This window comes from Sinocyclocheilus rhinocerous, unplaced genomic scaffold (assembly GCF_001515625.1).
Source record: "Sinocyclocheilus rhinocerous isolate Xijiao unplaced genomic scaffold, SAMN03320098_v1.1 scaffold271, whole genome shotgun sequence".
NCBI lineage: Eukaryota > Metazoa > Chordata > Actinopteri > Cypriniformes > Cyprinidae > Sinocyclocheilus > Sinocyclocheilus rhinocerous.
Window position 1 is genome coordinate 620,412 of NW_015657574.1, and position 15,041 is coordinate 635,452.

The 15,041-nt window shown below is 37.2% G+C and overlaps 1 protein-coding gene across 1 annotated transcript in view; it reads left to right on the top strand.

The window, feature by feature from the left end:
* The window catches only part of ryr3 (ryanodine receptor 3), a 91,478-nt gene that overhangs the window by 65,415 nt on the left and 11,022 nt on the right, over positions 1–15,041 (top strand). The window contains exons 64-86 of the mRNA XM_016529249.1: positions 3,961–4,042; positions 4,134–4,264; positions 4,463–4,780; positions 4,873–5,113; positions 5,289–5,376; positions 5,467–5,559; positions 5,727–5,897; positions 5,979–6,038; positions 6,757–6,891; positions 7,756–7,868; positions 8,600–8,696; positions 10,564–10,676; positions 10,744–10,795; positions 10,904–10,963; positions 11,085–11,184; positions 11,271–11,350; positions 11,445–11,521; positions 11,600–11,673; positions 13,196–13,213; positions 13,949–14,029; positions 14,270–14,358; positions 14,470–14,598; positions 14,685–14,789. Of these exons, the coding sequence (XP_016384735.1) occupies positions 3,961–4,042; positions 4,134–4,264; positions 4,463–4,780; positions 4,873–5,113; positions 5,289–5,376; positions 5,467–5,559; positions 5,727–5,897; positions 5,979–6,038; positions 6,757–6,891; positions 7,756–7,868; positions 8,600–8,696; positions 10,564–10,676; positions 10,744–10,795; positions 10,904–10,963; positions 11,085–11,184; positions 11,271–11,350; positions 11,445–11,521; positions 11,600–11,673; positions 13,196–13,213; positions 13,949–14,029; positions 14,270–14,358; positions 14,470–14,598; positions 14,685–14,789 (2,507 nt within the window). The remainder of the gene's footprint in view (positions 1–3,960; positions 4,043–4,133; positions 4,265–4,462; positions 4,781–4,872; positions 5,114–5,288; positions 5,377–5,466; positions 5,560–5,726; positions 5,898–5,978; positions 6,039–6,756; positions 6,892–7,755; positions 7,869–8,599; positions 8,697–10,563; positions 10,677–10,743; positions 10,796–10,903; positions 10,964–11,084; positions 11,185–11,270; positions 11,351–11,444; positions 11,522–11,599; positions 11,674–13,195; positions 13,214–13,948; positions 14,030–14,269; positions 14,359–14,469; positions 14,599–14,684; positions 14,790–15,041) is intronic.

Here is a 15,041-nt window from a genome sequence, read left to right on the forward strand (position 1 = left end):
AATCTATTTAAATCCGTCACTCGGTGTAGGAAAGGGAGACTTACCGCTATCCTGTGAAAGAGACTCTAAAGAGCATGTTGGCATTGGGATGGAACATTGAGAGGACCAAAGAAGGAGAGGCCATGTTCCAGCAAAGGGAATCAGAAAAACAGCGCAAGATATCAGAGTCCTCTCAGGTAATGTTAGACAGCAGGAAGGTGTTTATTTCTTTGTAGTGTCTGTCAACAAATCAAAGCATTTAGCACATTGTGTTGCCTCTTCTCCACTTTACAGGGTGAGTTTATTCCAGCCCCACAAGATTTGGAAAATGTTATTCTATCAAGAGAACTACAGGCAAGTGTGAATCGAATTGCACAAGGTGTCCTTGTTACAGTGTAATTATGCATTTAAGTACTGAGTGATATTAATTAACTACATGCACTTACTGTCTGGTTAGGGTTAGGATTAGGGTTTGGCTTAGGGTTACTTGCATGTAATTATGCATCATTTATTGTTATTATAATAGTAGGTTCACGTAACTTCTAACAAGGACACCTTAAAATAAAGTGTTACCCATATTTCATATATTGTGTATTAAATCTGTATTTTCATTTAAATCATTTCAACAGGCAATGGTTGAAACAGTTGCAGAAAATTACCACAACATTTGGGCAAAGAAGAAGAAAAAGGAACTTGACAGTAAAGGTGATTTCTTTTCTCCTGGAAAAAGTCTGTTTGGCTCAATCCTTTCTAAGCTGTCCCAGATGCATTGACTCACTGTGTGTTGTCATCGAAAGGAGGAGGAAGTCATCCATTGTTGGTACCGTACGACACACTGACGGCAAAGGAGAAGTACAGAGATCGAGAGAAGGCCCAAGAACTCTTTAAATTCCTGCAGGTCAATGGATATGCCATCAGCAGGTCAGTGTTCTCTCAAAACTGTTCTAAATTATCAGAAAAAACGATTCCATTCAGATGCTCAGGGTCTGTAAGATTTTTAAAGACACTAATACTTTTATTCAGCAAGGATGGATGTTTTTGTTTATAATGTTAGAAAAGATTCTATTCTTTTCTGTTCAACAAAAAAAGTTTTTAATATTAAGCAGCACAACTATTTTCAACACTGATGATTAGTCAAAATCAGCATTTTAGAACCATTTCTGAAGGATCATGTGACACTGAAGACTGGAGTAATGATGCTGAAAATGCAGCTTTGACATCACAGGAATAAATTACATTTTAAAAATATATTAGAACAGAAAACAATTATTTTGAAATTGTAATAATAATAATAATAATAGTGCTTCAATGTTTGTACCTATGTATTGATACTTTTGTATTACAAACAATTATTATACTGTGTTGATTTCCAGTCTGGGTCTTGAAACAAAGCCAGAACCACTATACTACAGGATGTTTGCAACAGTTTGTGATCTCTTTATTAACATTTTTTTCCTGTGCATACGTAGAGGTCTGAAGGACATGGAGCAGGATTCCTCTTCTATGGAAAAGAGGATTGCCTATAAGTTCCTCAAGAGGCTCTTGAATTATGTCGATTCTGCACAGGAGTTTATCGCCCATCTTGGTGAGAAAAAATGATGAATATAACAGATTGATGGACTGATAGAAAATGTGATATGTTAAGATAACATATCAAGCTGATCAGTTGTTTTCTCTGCCTAACTTTTTCAGAGGCTTTGGCTACCTACCAGTGGACAGAAAAATCTCCCCATGATCAAGGGATCAAGTTCTTTGCTAAGGTAGTGTTCAGTTTTCAAGCAAACACGCTCTTACGCAGAACTGTCTTGAATTTTAATATTCCATGGAAGTTAAAGGCCAAGTTTTTTTTCTTGATTGCTTACAACATAGGTTCTGCTGCCCCTCATAGACCAGTACTTCAAAAACCACTGCTTGTACTTCCTGTCATCTCCCAATATCAGCCTGAGTAGCAGTGGCTACGCATCTAACAAAGAGAAGGAGATGATCACCAGGTGCTGCTGTTACAACAAAGCCAAATTCTTATCCATATTATATAAATGCATGCTGACAAAGTAGAATAATACTTAATTAGTTCAGTTTCAGCATATAATAGTATAAACATATTTATCCAGGATGTGTCAGAATTCCTATTCCTTCAGTGTATATACGGAATTCTGTGAAGTGCTGACTTTTCAACTTTTCATAAGGTGGCACTTACATTTTAAATAAGCCATCAAGCTTGGAGTTCTCTGACATTTTTTTGCAAGTTCTCTGCATATACGAATGCAAGGATTGTTTTATGTACATTCATGCTAACTTGAATCATTCTTCCTTAGTCTATTCTGTAAGCTGGCAGCCCTTGTCAGACATAGAATATCACTCTTTGGTAAGACTTCTCAAGAGTATTCAAATGCTTATTATAACTGAGCTTCATTTTGCCTGACGAACCTCATTCCACAGCTTTAAGACTCTCTGTTCTTTCAGGAAGTGACTCCACCACCATGGTGAGCTGCTTGCACATCCTGTCACGCTCACTGGACTTCAGGTAGTGAGCAAAATCTCAGTGCAGCCTGAATCATTGACCAGCTAACAGTCGTTTTGTACTGATTCTGTTATGACCCGTAGGACTGTGATGAAGTCTGGCTCAGAGCTGGTGAAGGCTGGTGTCAGGACATTCTTTGAGAATGCTGCAGAAGACCTAGAGAAGACACTGGAGAACTTGAAGCTGGGGAAGATGGGTCAGTCACGCACCCAGATGAAGGGCGTTACCCAGATCATCAGCTACACCTCAGCGGCCCTGCTGCCCATCCTGACGGTTCTCTTTCAGCATATCACCCAACACCAGTTTGGAGCAGAGCTGCTATGTGAGTCAGTTGTTCTTTGACCTACAGTATGATGTTTGTTTTCATGAATGAGAAACTTATGTAATGAAGACTCATTAAAATGAGAAACTTCCTCATTAAAATGAGAAACTTCCTCATTAAAATGAAACATTTTTTTCATAATGACTTAACATCTCTTAATAATGAGAAATTAAGTCATTATTAAGAGAAAGTCTTGCATTATTATGAGATACTAAGTCATAATTGTCCTCAGTATTAATTATGGGAAAGTTTCTCATCTCTATTTTCTGATATCTGTATGCTTAGTTATTATTGTGAGAAAACATTCTCAATTTAATGAGATGCTAAGTGATAATTATAAGAACGTTTTTCATTATGCTGACTTCCAGAATTATATTTTTTTTCCAGAATTTATATTTATTACTGAATTGCCACAGAAATGGGATAAACAGGAAACAGGACAGTTGTTCTTTGACCTACAGTATGATGTTTGTTTTCATGAGTCGATTCTTAAAACATCTCATAATGAGAAACTTATGTAATGAAGACTCATTAAAATGAGAAACTTCCTCATTAAAATGAAACATTTTTTTCATAATGACTTAACATCTCTTAATAATGAGAAATTAAGTCATTATTAAGAGAAAGTCTTGCATTATTATGAGATACTAAGTCATAATTGTCCTCAGTATTAATTATGGGAAAGTTTCTCATCTCTATTTTCTGATATCTGTATGCTTAGTTATTATTGTGAGAAAACATTCTCAATTTAATGAGATGCTAAGTGATAATTATAAGAACGTTTTTCATTATGCTGACTTCCAGAATTATATTTTTTTTCCAGAATTTATATTTATTACTGAATTGCCACAGAAATGGGATAAACAGGAAACAGGAAAACAGGATTCTCATAGAAAATTAATTAAAAACTTTGTGTAAGCACACCTTTTGCAAGAGTTACTTTTTTCAATGTATTTGTATCCAAATTATCTCACTATATCTCAAATTATCTCATATTTTCTTGAAAAGTAATAAAATAATATTTCATGTAAGGAACCAGAATCATTAGGAGTTGGATTTCCATGCCTACTTCAATATGCCATATATTTGCTCATAAAATAAGTACATTTCTCAAAATAATTGCATTTATATGTTTCAGTGGATGACATTCAGCTGTCCTGCTACCGCATCCTGACCAGCCTCTACTCTTTGGGCACTGGCAAAAACATCTATGTGGAAAAGTACAAAAAAATTCATTTCTGAGGGAACTTTTGGTTTTGTTCTCTGTCTGTTTCTTCATGAAACTGAGACGACTATGTTGGGTTTTTACAGACAGCTTCCAGTGCTGGGTGAATGTTTATCCACACTGGTTGGAGCCATGCCTGTTGCCTTCCTGGAACCCCACCTAAATATGCACAACCCCCAATCTGTCTTCAACACCAAGACACCAAGAGAACGAGCTAGTGAGTATATTTGGCAGGATCGGAGACTAATTGAAATCATTTGGTGTTCAGTGAGAAACCATATAATGAAAATATGGTTCATTTGCAGCCAATTATAATAGGCAGATTGATCTTTTGGTGACAGTGGCATTTTTTTTTTTTTTGATGAAAAAACATAATTTATTAAATTCGCTGCCTTAATACTGAATAATTTTACAGTTTTGAGCATGCCAGACACTGTGGATGAGATGTGTCTTGAGATGCCCCATCTGGATGGCCTGATGAAGGACATTGGTGACATTTCTGAATCCGGAGCACGCTACACAGAGATGCCACAGGTCATCGAGGTCATCCTGCCAATGTTGTGTAACTACCTGTCTTACTGGTGGGCAAAAGGCCCAGAAAACTCCCCAGTTGATACCAATTGCTGCACAACTGTCACATCTGAGCATCTCAGCCTAATCCTGGGCAATATCCTTAAGATTCTCAATAACAACCTTGGCATTGATAATGCCCTTTGGATGAAAAGACTTGCAGGTGAGGGTGAACTTAAACTGGTAGTGATGATCACATAGTGCTTTGATACAGGATGATTGCAATGCCTTCTCAAATAACTCTCTTCTATGTAGTATATAGCCAGCCTATCATTAGCAAGGCTAGCCCAGATCTTCTTAGAATGCACTTCCTGCCTACACTGGAGAAACTGAAGAAGAAGACAGTGAAGATAGTGGCTGAGGAGGAGCTGCTGAGGGCTGAAAGCAGGACAGAGACTCAGGAAGCTGAACTGCAGATTCTGGATGAGTTTGCTGTTCTCTGCAGGGATCTGTATGCCTTCTATCCAATGCTCATTCGTTATGTGGACAACAACAGGTATTATACCACGACCTGAGAGAAAACTGCTAAACAATTTTGATGCCCACTGCAAACAAATTTAACCCACTACATCTGAAACATTTTAACTTTAATTGCTGCTAAAAAAGTGGTGCAATCTACAGAGATAAGTTAATTGCGCTTTTGTTAATAAGTTAATTTGACTTTTGACTAGATCCAAATGGCTGAAGCAACCAGATTCAGATTCAACTGAACTTTTCAAAATGGTGTCAGAGATTTTCATCCTTTGGTGTAAATCTCATGTAAGTTCTCTGTATGTCTCCAACAAATATTTTCAAGAATCTGCAATTATTTCAAGATTTCCAGAGCTGGTTTCTGCTCTTTGTTCATAGAACTTTAAAAGGGAAGAGCAAAATTTTGTGGTGCAAAATGAAATTAACAACCTGGCGTTCCTCACTGGAGACAGCAAGACGAAGATGTCAAAAGTAAGTGTGATATTAAGCAATTGCTAGCTATAAGTAATTGGACCCAAAAGCTCTGAGCTAATTACCTAGCTAAAGAGGAAATATCTTCTGTGTTCATGAAAACAAAAAGGCATTAGAAGAGCTACAGCCATGTGTTTTATGTGTGATATATTGCTTTGTAAAACCAGTCTGGAGGTCAGGACCAAGAGAGAAGAGGAAAAAGGAGAAAAGGAGAGTTGTACTCCATTCAGACTTCCCTTATCGTAGCAGCTCACAAGAAGATGTTGCCCATTGGTCTGAACATGTGCACTCCTGGAGACCAGGAGCTCATTTCCCTTGCCAAGATCCGTTACAGTCTGGTGAGTGTATTTCTTGTTGCTTTAATTATGCTTTATTGGAGATCTACAGAACAAACCTCTAACAATTTCTCTGTTTAACAGAAAGACACAGATGATGAGGTTAAGGATTACCTGAGGAAGAACCTCCATCTTCAGGAGAAGGTCTGGAGAAGCAAATCACAATCTAACATACATGATTAGATGCTGAAGTGTTGACATTGGCTTATTATTGGCATACCCGTCGACACTCCCGTTTTTCCTGGGAGTCTCCCGTATTTCACACCCATCTCCTGCACCCCTCCCATTTTGTTATTTCTCCCGTGAAACTCCCATAATTTGCGTGGCCCAAACCTCGTTATACGAATGATCACATCAATATATTATCCCAAGGTTGTCCAGTTGCCAGATCTTGTATGAAAAGCATCCTACTCACACAATCGATACGTCATACAAATTTCAACCCATGTGTTGACCTCAACCTGGCAACCTAAAACCCAGTTGCGCTGTTGATATCTGCGCAGGGGAATCAAGCGAAATGGGAGGAGAAGACTCGGGTGGTGCTCCGGCGAAACAAACTAAATATACATGTAAATTTAACTAAAAAAGTCTATGCATGACCTGGTGTTTTATTCGTATCTGAAATGAGGAGATGTGAACATTACGGAGCGCTAAACACTCTCATGCAGTGTATGTTTCATTCATACTCGGTTTATATATGGTTTATGTGTGTTTTTCAAGTCATTTCCAGGTAATATATAAAGTATCTGAATGATGCAGTGCTAACTGATATAGCATTTATTACAGTAGCCTATAGAAACTAAACAATATATTTTCTGCCTTATTCTGTGATAAAAAATGTAAAAAAAAGTAGCCATTACAGTCAGCAGATCCAGCAGTGCAGTGGCAGGTAAACCTCTATAGAGATGTTGTGGTGAAGAATGAGGGACCTCCAGACCAAGAGCATAATGTGGAGAGAGTTCAGGCCATCTCCGCTGCTGTCTACCACCTTGATCAGGTACAGCTGGCATAAAAATGAGATTCACTCGTGATATGTAATGCCATTCCTCATCTGCCCACACTGTGTCAGCAACCTTATTTATTGGTTAACACTTCACAGTAAAGTTCAATTTGTTAACTTTTGGTATCATGAACTAACAATGAGCAATACTTTTAAAATATGTATTAATCTCGGTTAATGTTAATTTCTACATATAGCATCATTTTTTCACTTGCTGAAGTAGTTATGCTAATGTCTTTTCTCCACATCCTTTGGCTAGCATTACAGTATATGATCACGTTATTTGTGTGGCGTTAATGTTTTAGGTTCACTTAAATTAAAATTTTTTATAATATTTTTAATGTTCTGTAATTGTTAATAAATAAAACCAATATAATAATGTGTCTGTCATAGTTAGGCCTAGTTAGTAAAAGATGCCATTAAACAAATATATTTATTATATTTAATAAATCCATTATTTACAATACTGAATTTATGTTGTTTCTACATCAGTTTGGAGATTCAATGTGAAAATTATATTTATAATTACAAATTTTAATATGTAATTTATCAAAATTAATCACATAATGACATTTTTTTTAATTAATCGACACCTAGATTAATAGGTGTTGATGAACCCTAGATTAATAAATGTTTATTGTTAGTCGATGATACCTGATGATACCTGACCACTAATTTTGATAAAATCACAAATTGTGATTTATTTACGCAAAGATGTTACATTATCTTGATTTTATTTAGTTTCCTGTCTTGGACTGCTATTTTTGTCTTCAACAGCGAGTAGACAAATACATTTGACTTTATAACACTAGGAAATAAAACATTTATTTGTATTAAACTTTACATATATTTTACTCTCAGGTTGAACTGCCGCTGAGGAACAAGAAGATGGTGTTTCAAAAGCTGCTGTCAAAGCAAAGAAAGCGTGCCGTGGTGGCCTGTTTCCGCATGGCACCACTCTACAACTTACCAAGGTATGTCCTTGGAAGCCTTTAAATTAGAATTACAGCTTTGCAATATTCATTCACAGCATTCAGCTTTAAAATATACTGACTCAATAGGAACTTCTGAAAGTTTCCTTGATAGCTATTCCTTCCTTCCAAATGCATCTGAATGCATTCTATACTCCCTCTTATCCTGTTTAAATGTGCTGCAAAGTGTTTTACTTGGTGCTTTTCCGTGCTCCTTTCTTCCTCCTCCTAAAACCTGTCCCTTTCTGTTGTCTCCATAACACACCTCAGATACAAAAATAATAATTACTTCCTGAATGGCTATCGGTACGTTTGGCTGGAAAAGGTGTACCATACCTCCAGCTTTGACCGTCTGTTCTCCATGCTAACGGTAATGTCAGACTAAGAGAACTCATGATCCCAACCTCCTCGCCCTCCTCCTCCTCTTCCATTCTCCAAGCTAAGGGCTGAGCACAAGCATACAGTTAGCGCCGCCACTCTGAATGGTCACCTTCGGTTTCTGCCGGGTTTCTTTGCTTTTATGTAGCGACGGGAAGTTTCAGGGTGGGTGGAAGGTTCTTGACCTAAAGAGTTCTTTGTGCAACAGTGATCATTTAAATGGTAGCTTTCATGGACTTCCTCATTAAGGTGACCAGTCAGATGAGGCCATGGACTGTACATCTTCCTCTCACACCACAGAATGCACCTCCTTCCTTCATCTTCCTCTTAACCTCCCTCTCCCCCCCACTCTTCAGGCATCGCTCAATTAACCTCTTCCTCAGTGGCTATCAGAGACTTTGGATAGAGACAGAGGAGTACTCCTTTGAGGAGAAGCTAGTGCAGGACCTGGCAGTAAGTACCGGGCTGGCATCAGCGCTGCCCCGTGTGCTGTGTGTGCCTGCTGGTGCCTTCTCGGTGGCCGAATGCTCTGTGGCCAGCATCGTGCCTGCTAAGGCGCGGGAGCACGTCTCTGCCCGCCTCATGTACTCATCCTGGCCTGTGTTCAGCTCTGCTGGTTGCGTGACACACTACCGACCGAGGCACAGCAGCCAAGGCATGCATGACTTTCGGCTGAGCCTCAGTTCCCGTCATCTCACTAGAAAAGCAGTCCGTTTCAGCGCAGCCGTGGTAAGAGGAGCGGATGTTCCCCGCGATGCTCTGCTTTGTTCTTTGGGTGTCGTCTTTCTTTCGTAAGTCTCATTTGTTGTGAGAGTCAGTGGCATGTTCACCTCATGTAGAGATCATGTGTCAGCCGAAGTTCAGTCTGCGGTGTAAATCCACCCGCCTGATTTGCGCGTCATAATTAAAAATATATTCATTAATGAGTGGGAATTATTTTGAGTCGTGATGAAATATTTAATTGACTCTGGAATAAATTCTTACTGTTATTGTTATTAATGGTAAACACTGATAATTTGGCACTCATTCAAATCTTGTGAAGACACCCTTTTATTAATATTTGTTTAATAATGAAAAAAATAAATTTGCAATAGTACTTAACACTTAACACACACTGCAAAGCCATTTCCATTGCCGTGTCTTTATGTGATTTTGCATGTTTATCCTGAGCTGGTCATTGGTCTCTGTGTTATTCTGGAGCATCCGATCAGACTCCAGTAACCACGCTCAGGTCACTATGTCATCCCAACAAGTGTTTCTCAGTTGAGGCCCAGTGGACGTCCAAGATCCAACAAATTTAACCCAGTTGTGCTGCACATCTGATCCAAGTTTAAAGATTAGATTTAAAGTTGCTTCACGGGGCCTGAACAGGGAGACACTGTCTTTGTGTAAAATAACTGCATGTCTAATTTAAATCCAGAGCCTCTTGCTGCAAGATCAGGAAGCAAACTATTGGAGTCATAATGCTGAAAATGACTGGAATGAAACTAAATTGCATAAAGTGGCTAATGTGTTTATTTCATATGTTTATTGTCATATCAGGGAGAACAGCTTTTAGTGTTTTAATAAGGTTTTTTGGTGTATGTGATGTAATGGTTTGACTTGTAATACTGAAGAAGTTATTTGTTTCGGGCTGTGCGCCATTGAGAATTGAGAATTTAGCTCCTAAATTTGAAGTGAAGTACTGTAGAACAGGAAGCAGAAATGTAATTGTAATTTGAATTGAAGGAAGTAGAATTAAACTGAATGAGTTCAAAAAAATTCATAGTAGTTTTTAATACATTTAATTTTTTCAGTATGAATTACACATAAACAAGTTATCATACATGCTATGTATGAGGTATGCTTTATTTTCCAGACTGCTATAATTTATCTCTTCAAACTGTTTATAAGACTTAGAAGTGATCTGCTATTAATATTTTGCTGTAGTGTTGGCTACTGTTGAGTTTCCTTTACTTGTAGTTCCAATTCATCATCCTATGGGACATGGCCAACAGAATTCAAATTTACACTTAAATGAAAGGGAGCCAATTCTTAAATTCTGAATTTAGCCCAGCCCTGGTAAGAAGGTAGATGAGCATGGTTTGAGTGAAAGGGTGATTGAAGTGTCAGAGTGTGTTTGTGCATCATCATTTGGTTTATAAACAAATTTAAATGACAGCTGTCATAGAAACCAAGGTCTATAAAATTATACTTCTGATTATAGCACAAAAAAAAAACAAATGTGGGGGATAAATAGAGTTAGAGAGAAAAAGAAAGCTGGTGATCAACAGATTGCGGAAAAATTCTGTTTTTATAACTTCAGTGGCTCTTCCTGCAGAAAACTCCCATGACTGTGGTAGAGGAAGAAGAGGAAGAAGAAGCCGAAGTTCAGCCAGACCCTCTTCATCAGCTCATCCTTCACTTCAGTCACAATGCTCTGACGGAGAGAAGGTAAGTACATAGAAGTAAATACTTACTAATTCAATAATAGATAAACAACTGACTCCTTTTTTTGTAGTTTTCTAGAAGAGGATCCTCTCTACATTGCATATGCTGACATGATGGCGAAGGTCAGTGTTGTATTTAATTAAATTAACGCTTAATTTATATTAATCCTTCTTAATTTATATTGTAAATGTTTTAAAGAGTTTCAGTTGAATCAATATTTACATTTACAGAGCTGTGCCGAGAATGAGGAAGAAGAAGAGGAAGAGGAGGGAAAAGAAAAAACATTTGAGGTATTAAAATCCTGGATTTTAATTAAAGGAGCAAAAAAAAAATCTTAATAAAAAAGAATGCATATGATGTTTCATGGACTGTAAGCAGTGTAAATTTCAACACTTTTGATGTCTCTCACAGGAAAAAGAAATGGAGAAGCAGAAGATTCTGTACCAGCAGGCCAGACTTCACGCCCGAGGGGCTGCTGAGATGGTGCTACAGATGATCAGTGCCAGTAAAGGTACACGGCTCTATTTCTGACCCCTTTTGCTCTCTCTAAAGTCCTAATTCATTGGATTTCTTAAAGCAGCATTTGTTTGCTTGCAGGCCGACTTGGTCCTATGGTGACTGGCACCCTTAAACTGGGCATTTCTATCCTAAATGGAGGCAACGTTCTTGTCCAGCAGGTAAAGCTCTGTCAAATTAACTGGGCAAATGTTAGTTTTGTCTCACAGAGGATACTGAGCTCAGAAAATGTGTTAATGCTTTATAATTCTTTAGAAAATGCTGGATTATTTGAAGGAAAAACGAGATGCGGGCTTCTTTAAAAGTTTATCCGGACTAATGATGTCTTGCAGGTGGGTGTGAACAGTTTTGCGCTTATTATTCATTTTGCCCTACAGTAATTATTAATTGTGACTCTGTATCTCTGGCAGTGTGCTGGATTTAAATGCATTTGAAAGGCAAAATAAGGCAGAGAGTCTTGGAATGGTGACTGACGAGGGGTCAAGTAAGCCAATAAGCTTTATTCTTCTCTATCTGCACTTTTTACTGAGTACTGTGATTAATTAGTTGATGTATTTGAGAACAACATCTGCATTATATCTCTCCTGCCATTAGACTACAAAACACAAGTTTTGTGTTTGTATACTGTATATGCAGAGTATATTAGCTTCTTTTTAGTACTGTACATCATTGGCAGTGGTATCAGTTTTGGTCCTTCCTTTGGCTAGCTGGCAAATGCTGCACTCTGATAACTTTGTGAAGTGCACTGTTAATAATGTGTGTACATGTATTCACTGCAACAGTGGAAGTTGCAGTATTCTCCTCATGCAGTGTCAAATGTCTATGGGATGCCATTAACATTAAATGTTTCATTGTCCAGTAATTTAAAGGGCTTCATCTTCAAAGGTGAAATGAAGGACCACGGTGGTGTGATTATGCTATGCACAACAACTTTAGAGAGAGAAAAAATAATACAATAATTAGGACACACTTCATTAATTCTGAGGAATGTAAAATATGTAAAAATGAATATATGAATATTGTTGCTGAAGGTATTTCTGACAGGGCTGAGGTAAATGTTTTAGGGTTTTTTCTTCATTGTTTGGTTTGCTTTTACCCCAAAATAATAAATAATAATTTTGATAAATACATTTCTGACAGGGTTGGGGTGAATGTGAGCTTTTTTCCAAACTTTTGGTTTGCCTGATTCACCCCAAAATGGGAAAATAATTGCTTTGGGACATAATTTTCTAGACAAGTACCCAAGCATACTGTAATCTCTCTGGATGTTTTATTTATTTTACTTTTCATTATTCTGATTATAACTACTGTAACACAGTAATGAGAATCATCCCATCCATTTTTATTAAAATAAAATTTTATTAAAATTAAATTAAGTATATGAATTTTAGCCTTACTTTAACGAGAAAGTATTTTATACAGCTGAGTACATTTTTATTCAACTTTATATACATTCTAATTTCTGATTTTTTACACTTTTGATTTTGGGGTGAAATAAATCCCAGATGTATACAACCCAGATATATGGAAATACAACCTAGATATATTCTTGAAAGGCTTGGAGAGTTTGACCTACAGTAATAGCTTTTATTAGCCATATTGCTGAAAGGCAACAGACATCAAGTATGATACAGAACATGACTAAAACCACTGCACTGGAAATAATACTAACACCTTCTTTAACTACTGATTTTGCAGGATGACCCTATACTCACAGCTAAACAAATAAAGCCTTGTCCGATCCCAGTGAATAATCTGATGTATATGTGTTACACAGTATGTGGTCCTGCTTCAATTTCATTTGTTATGGATTGCATCTTAATAAAAACAAGAGGTCTTACATTCCATGAAACACGTCTAACCTCTGTCTACATCTGTAACTGCATGTCCATCCTCTCACTAAAAGTTCAATGACTCTTCTGATTTCTTTCTGAACTTTAGTCTTTCTCCATTTGCTTATGTCTGCTCTCTTTGTTTGTTTTCCATCATTTTATACTGGACTGCAGTCAACGTGAAAGAGCGGGGTAAATATAGTTTAGCTACTCATTTCGCAATGCTGAATCCTGGCATGTCGCAATTTCTCGAAACTTTTTCTTCTCCCCTGCTATTGGTGATATGAATGCACTACTCTTCAGGGCTGGCTTGTAGAGACTAATGCATGCTGACACAGAATTAAGACAGAACTAAGACTAAAGCCAGGCTCATTTACCTAACCTAACTTTACTAAACTAGTTCACTAAATGGGAACATTTTGCCTTCCATGTGAATATTACAAATCATCTGTATTCATACAGTGTTGAAAAAAATTAATATATGTTCAGAGAGGTGTACACTCAGCTAAAGATTATACCACAGCTACAAAATGAGCAAAGAGCTTTGCCATGCTGTGAATCTGGGGCTATTTCACAAAGCTGGTTTCTCACATGACTAACTTTCACAAGGATGACTTTGTGTACAATATGATACAACAGAATCATTAAAATCATGTCAAGTATTACTGTCAAGTATTTCTGTACACCGCTCTTGTGAAAGTTACCTCGCTAACCCAGCTTCTTGAAATTTCTGTCATTTCTGTGTATTAATCGACAAGCCTTTCTTTTTCCAGTCAGTTCTTGGGATGCAGTTGCGAGCCTACAATCTAAAGCAAGCTCCCAAAAAAATGTGCTAGTAACCTGCTTGCTTGAGACTGATGTAAATGTCATTTAGTTTGGCTTTAAAAATATGGCCCAGAAATAATTGCAATTCTGTCATGTTTTAAGGTTCCAAAGTACTACAAAATGATGACTTTACAAAGGATCTGTTTAGATTTTTGCAACTTCTATGCGAGGGGCACAATAATGGTAAGACTGAAAAATTGCATATATTTTTTCTATGTAATGCTGCTTTTTTAAACTAAATAAAAATATGAACTAATTATACTTTTAATTATATTAACATTTATTAAAACCCAATGTTTAATACATTTACAGAAAAATAATGATTTGCAAGGCATTACCAATGAACCAAGAATTAAGATTTCACAGAAAAACTATGCTTCACTGCATATTCTTTACTATTTACATTTTAAATTTCCTCAACAGATTTCCAAAACTTCTTGCGGACCCAGAGTGGAAACACTACTACAGTCAACATCATCATTAGCACTGTGGACTACCTATTACGTCTACAGGTAACACAAACTAAATACATACAGTATGTAGATGTGTTATATAGCTTTGAATTCTCAGGAATCTGCTCAACTTGAGTCCTCTGTAATGGTCAAACTTGTTTTCACCACCAGGAATCTATAAGTGATTTCTACTGGTATTACTCTGGGAAAGATATCATGGATGAGGCTGGGCAACTTAACTTCTCCAAAGCTTTGGCAGTAGCCAAACAAATCTTTAACTCACTCACTGAGTACATTCAGGTAATGCATATACTCTACACTAGTACTCTATATTAGAATTCAGTGGATGTCTTTGCATTTCATAAGACTGTATTTTCTCATTTTAGGGCCCTTGTATAGGGAATCAGCAAAGTTTGGCACACAGCAGGTTGTGGGACGCAGTGGTCGGGTTCCTGCATGTTTTCGCCAACATGCAAATGAAACTGTCACAGGTAACCAGTCAGGCCACTGTTAATGTGTAGTGATTACCAAATAAGACAAGAGGGTCTGGCTGCAGACTTGCACTTGCACTCTCAGACTTGCATTCTCAGACTTGCACTCTCAGACACTTGCACTTCTGCTAGTGACGTCACTTGCAGTCTTTATTTTTTTATTTTGTTCTATTTATTCTTTTTTGTTTTAATCTCTCAACATTTTACAACAGTAGCCAGGTGGTGAAGACAAGAAAAAAGAAACTAAATTAC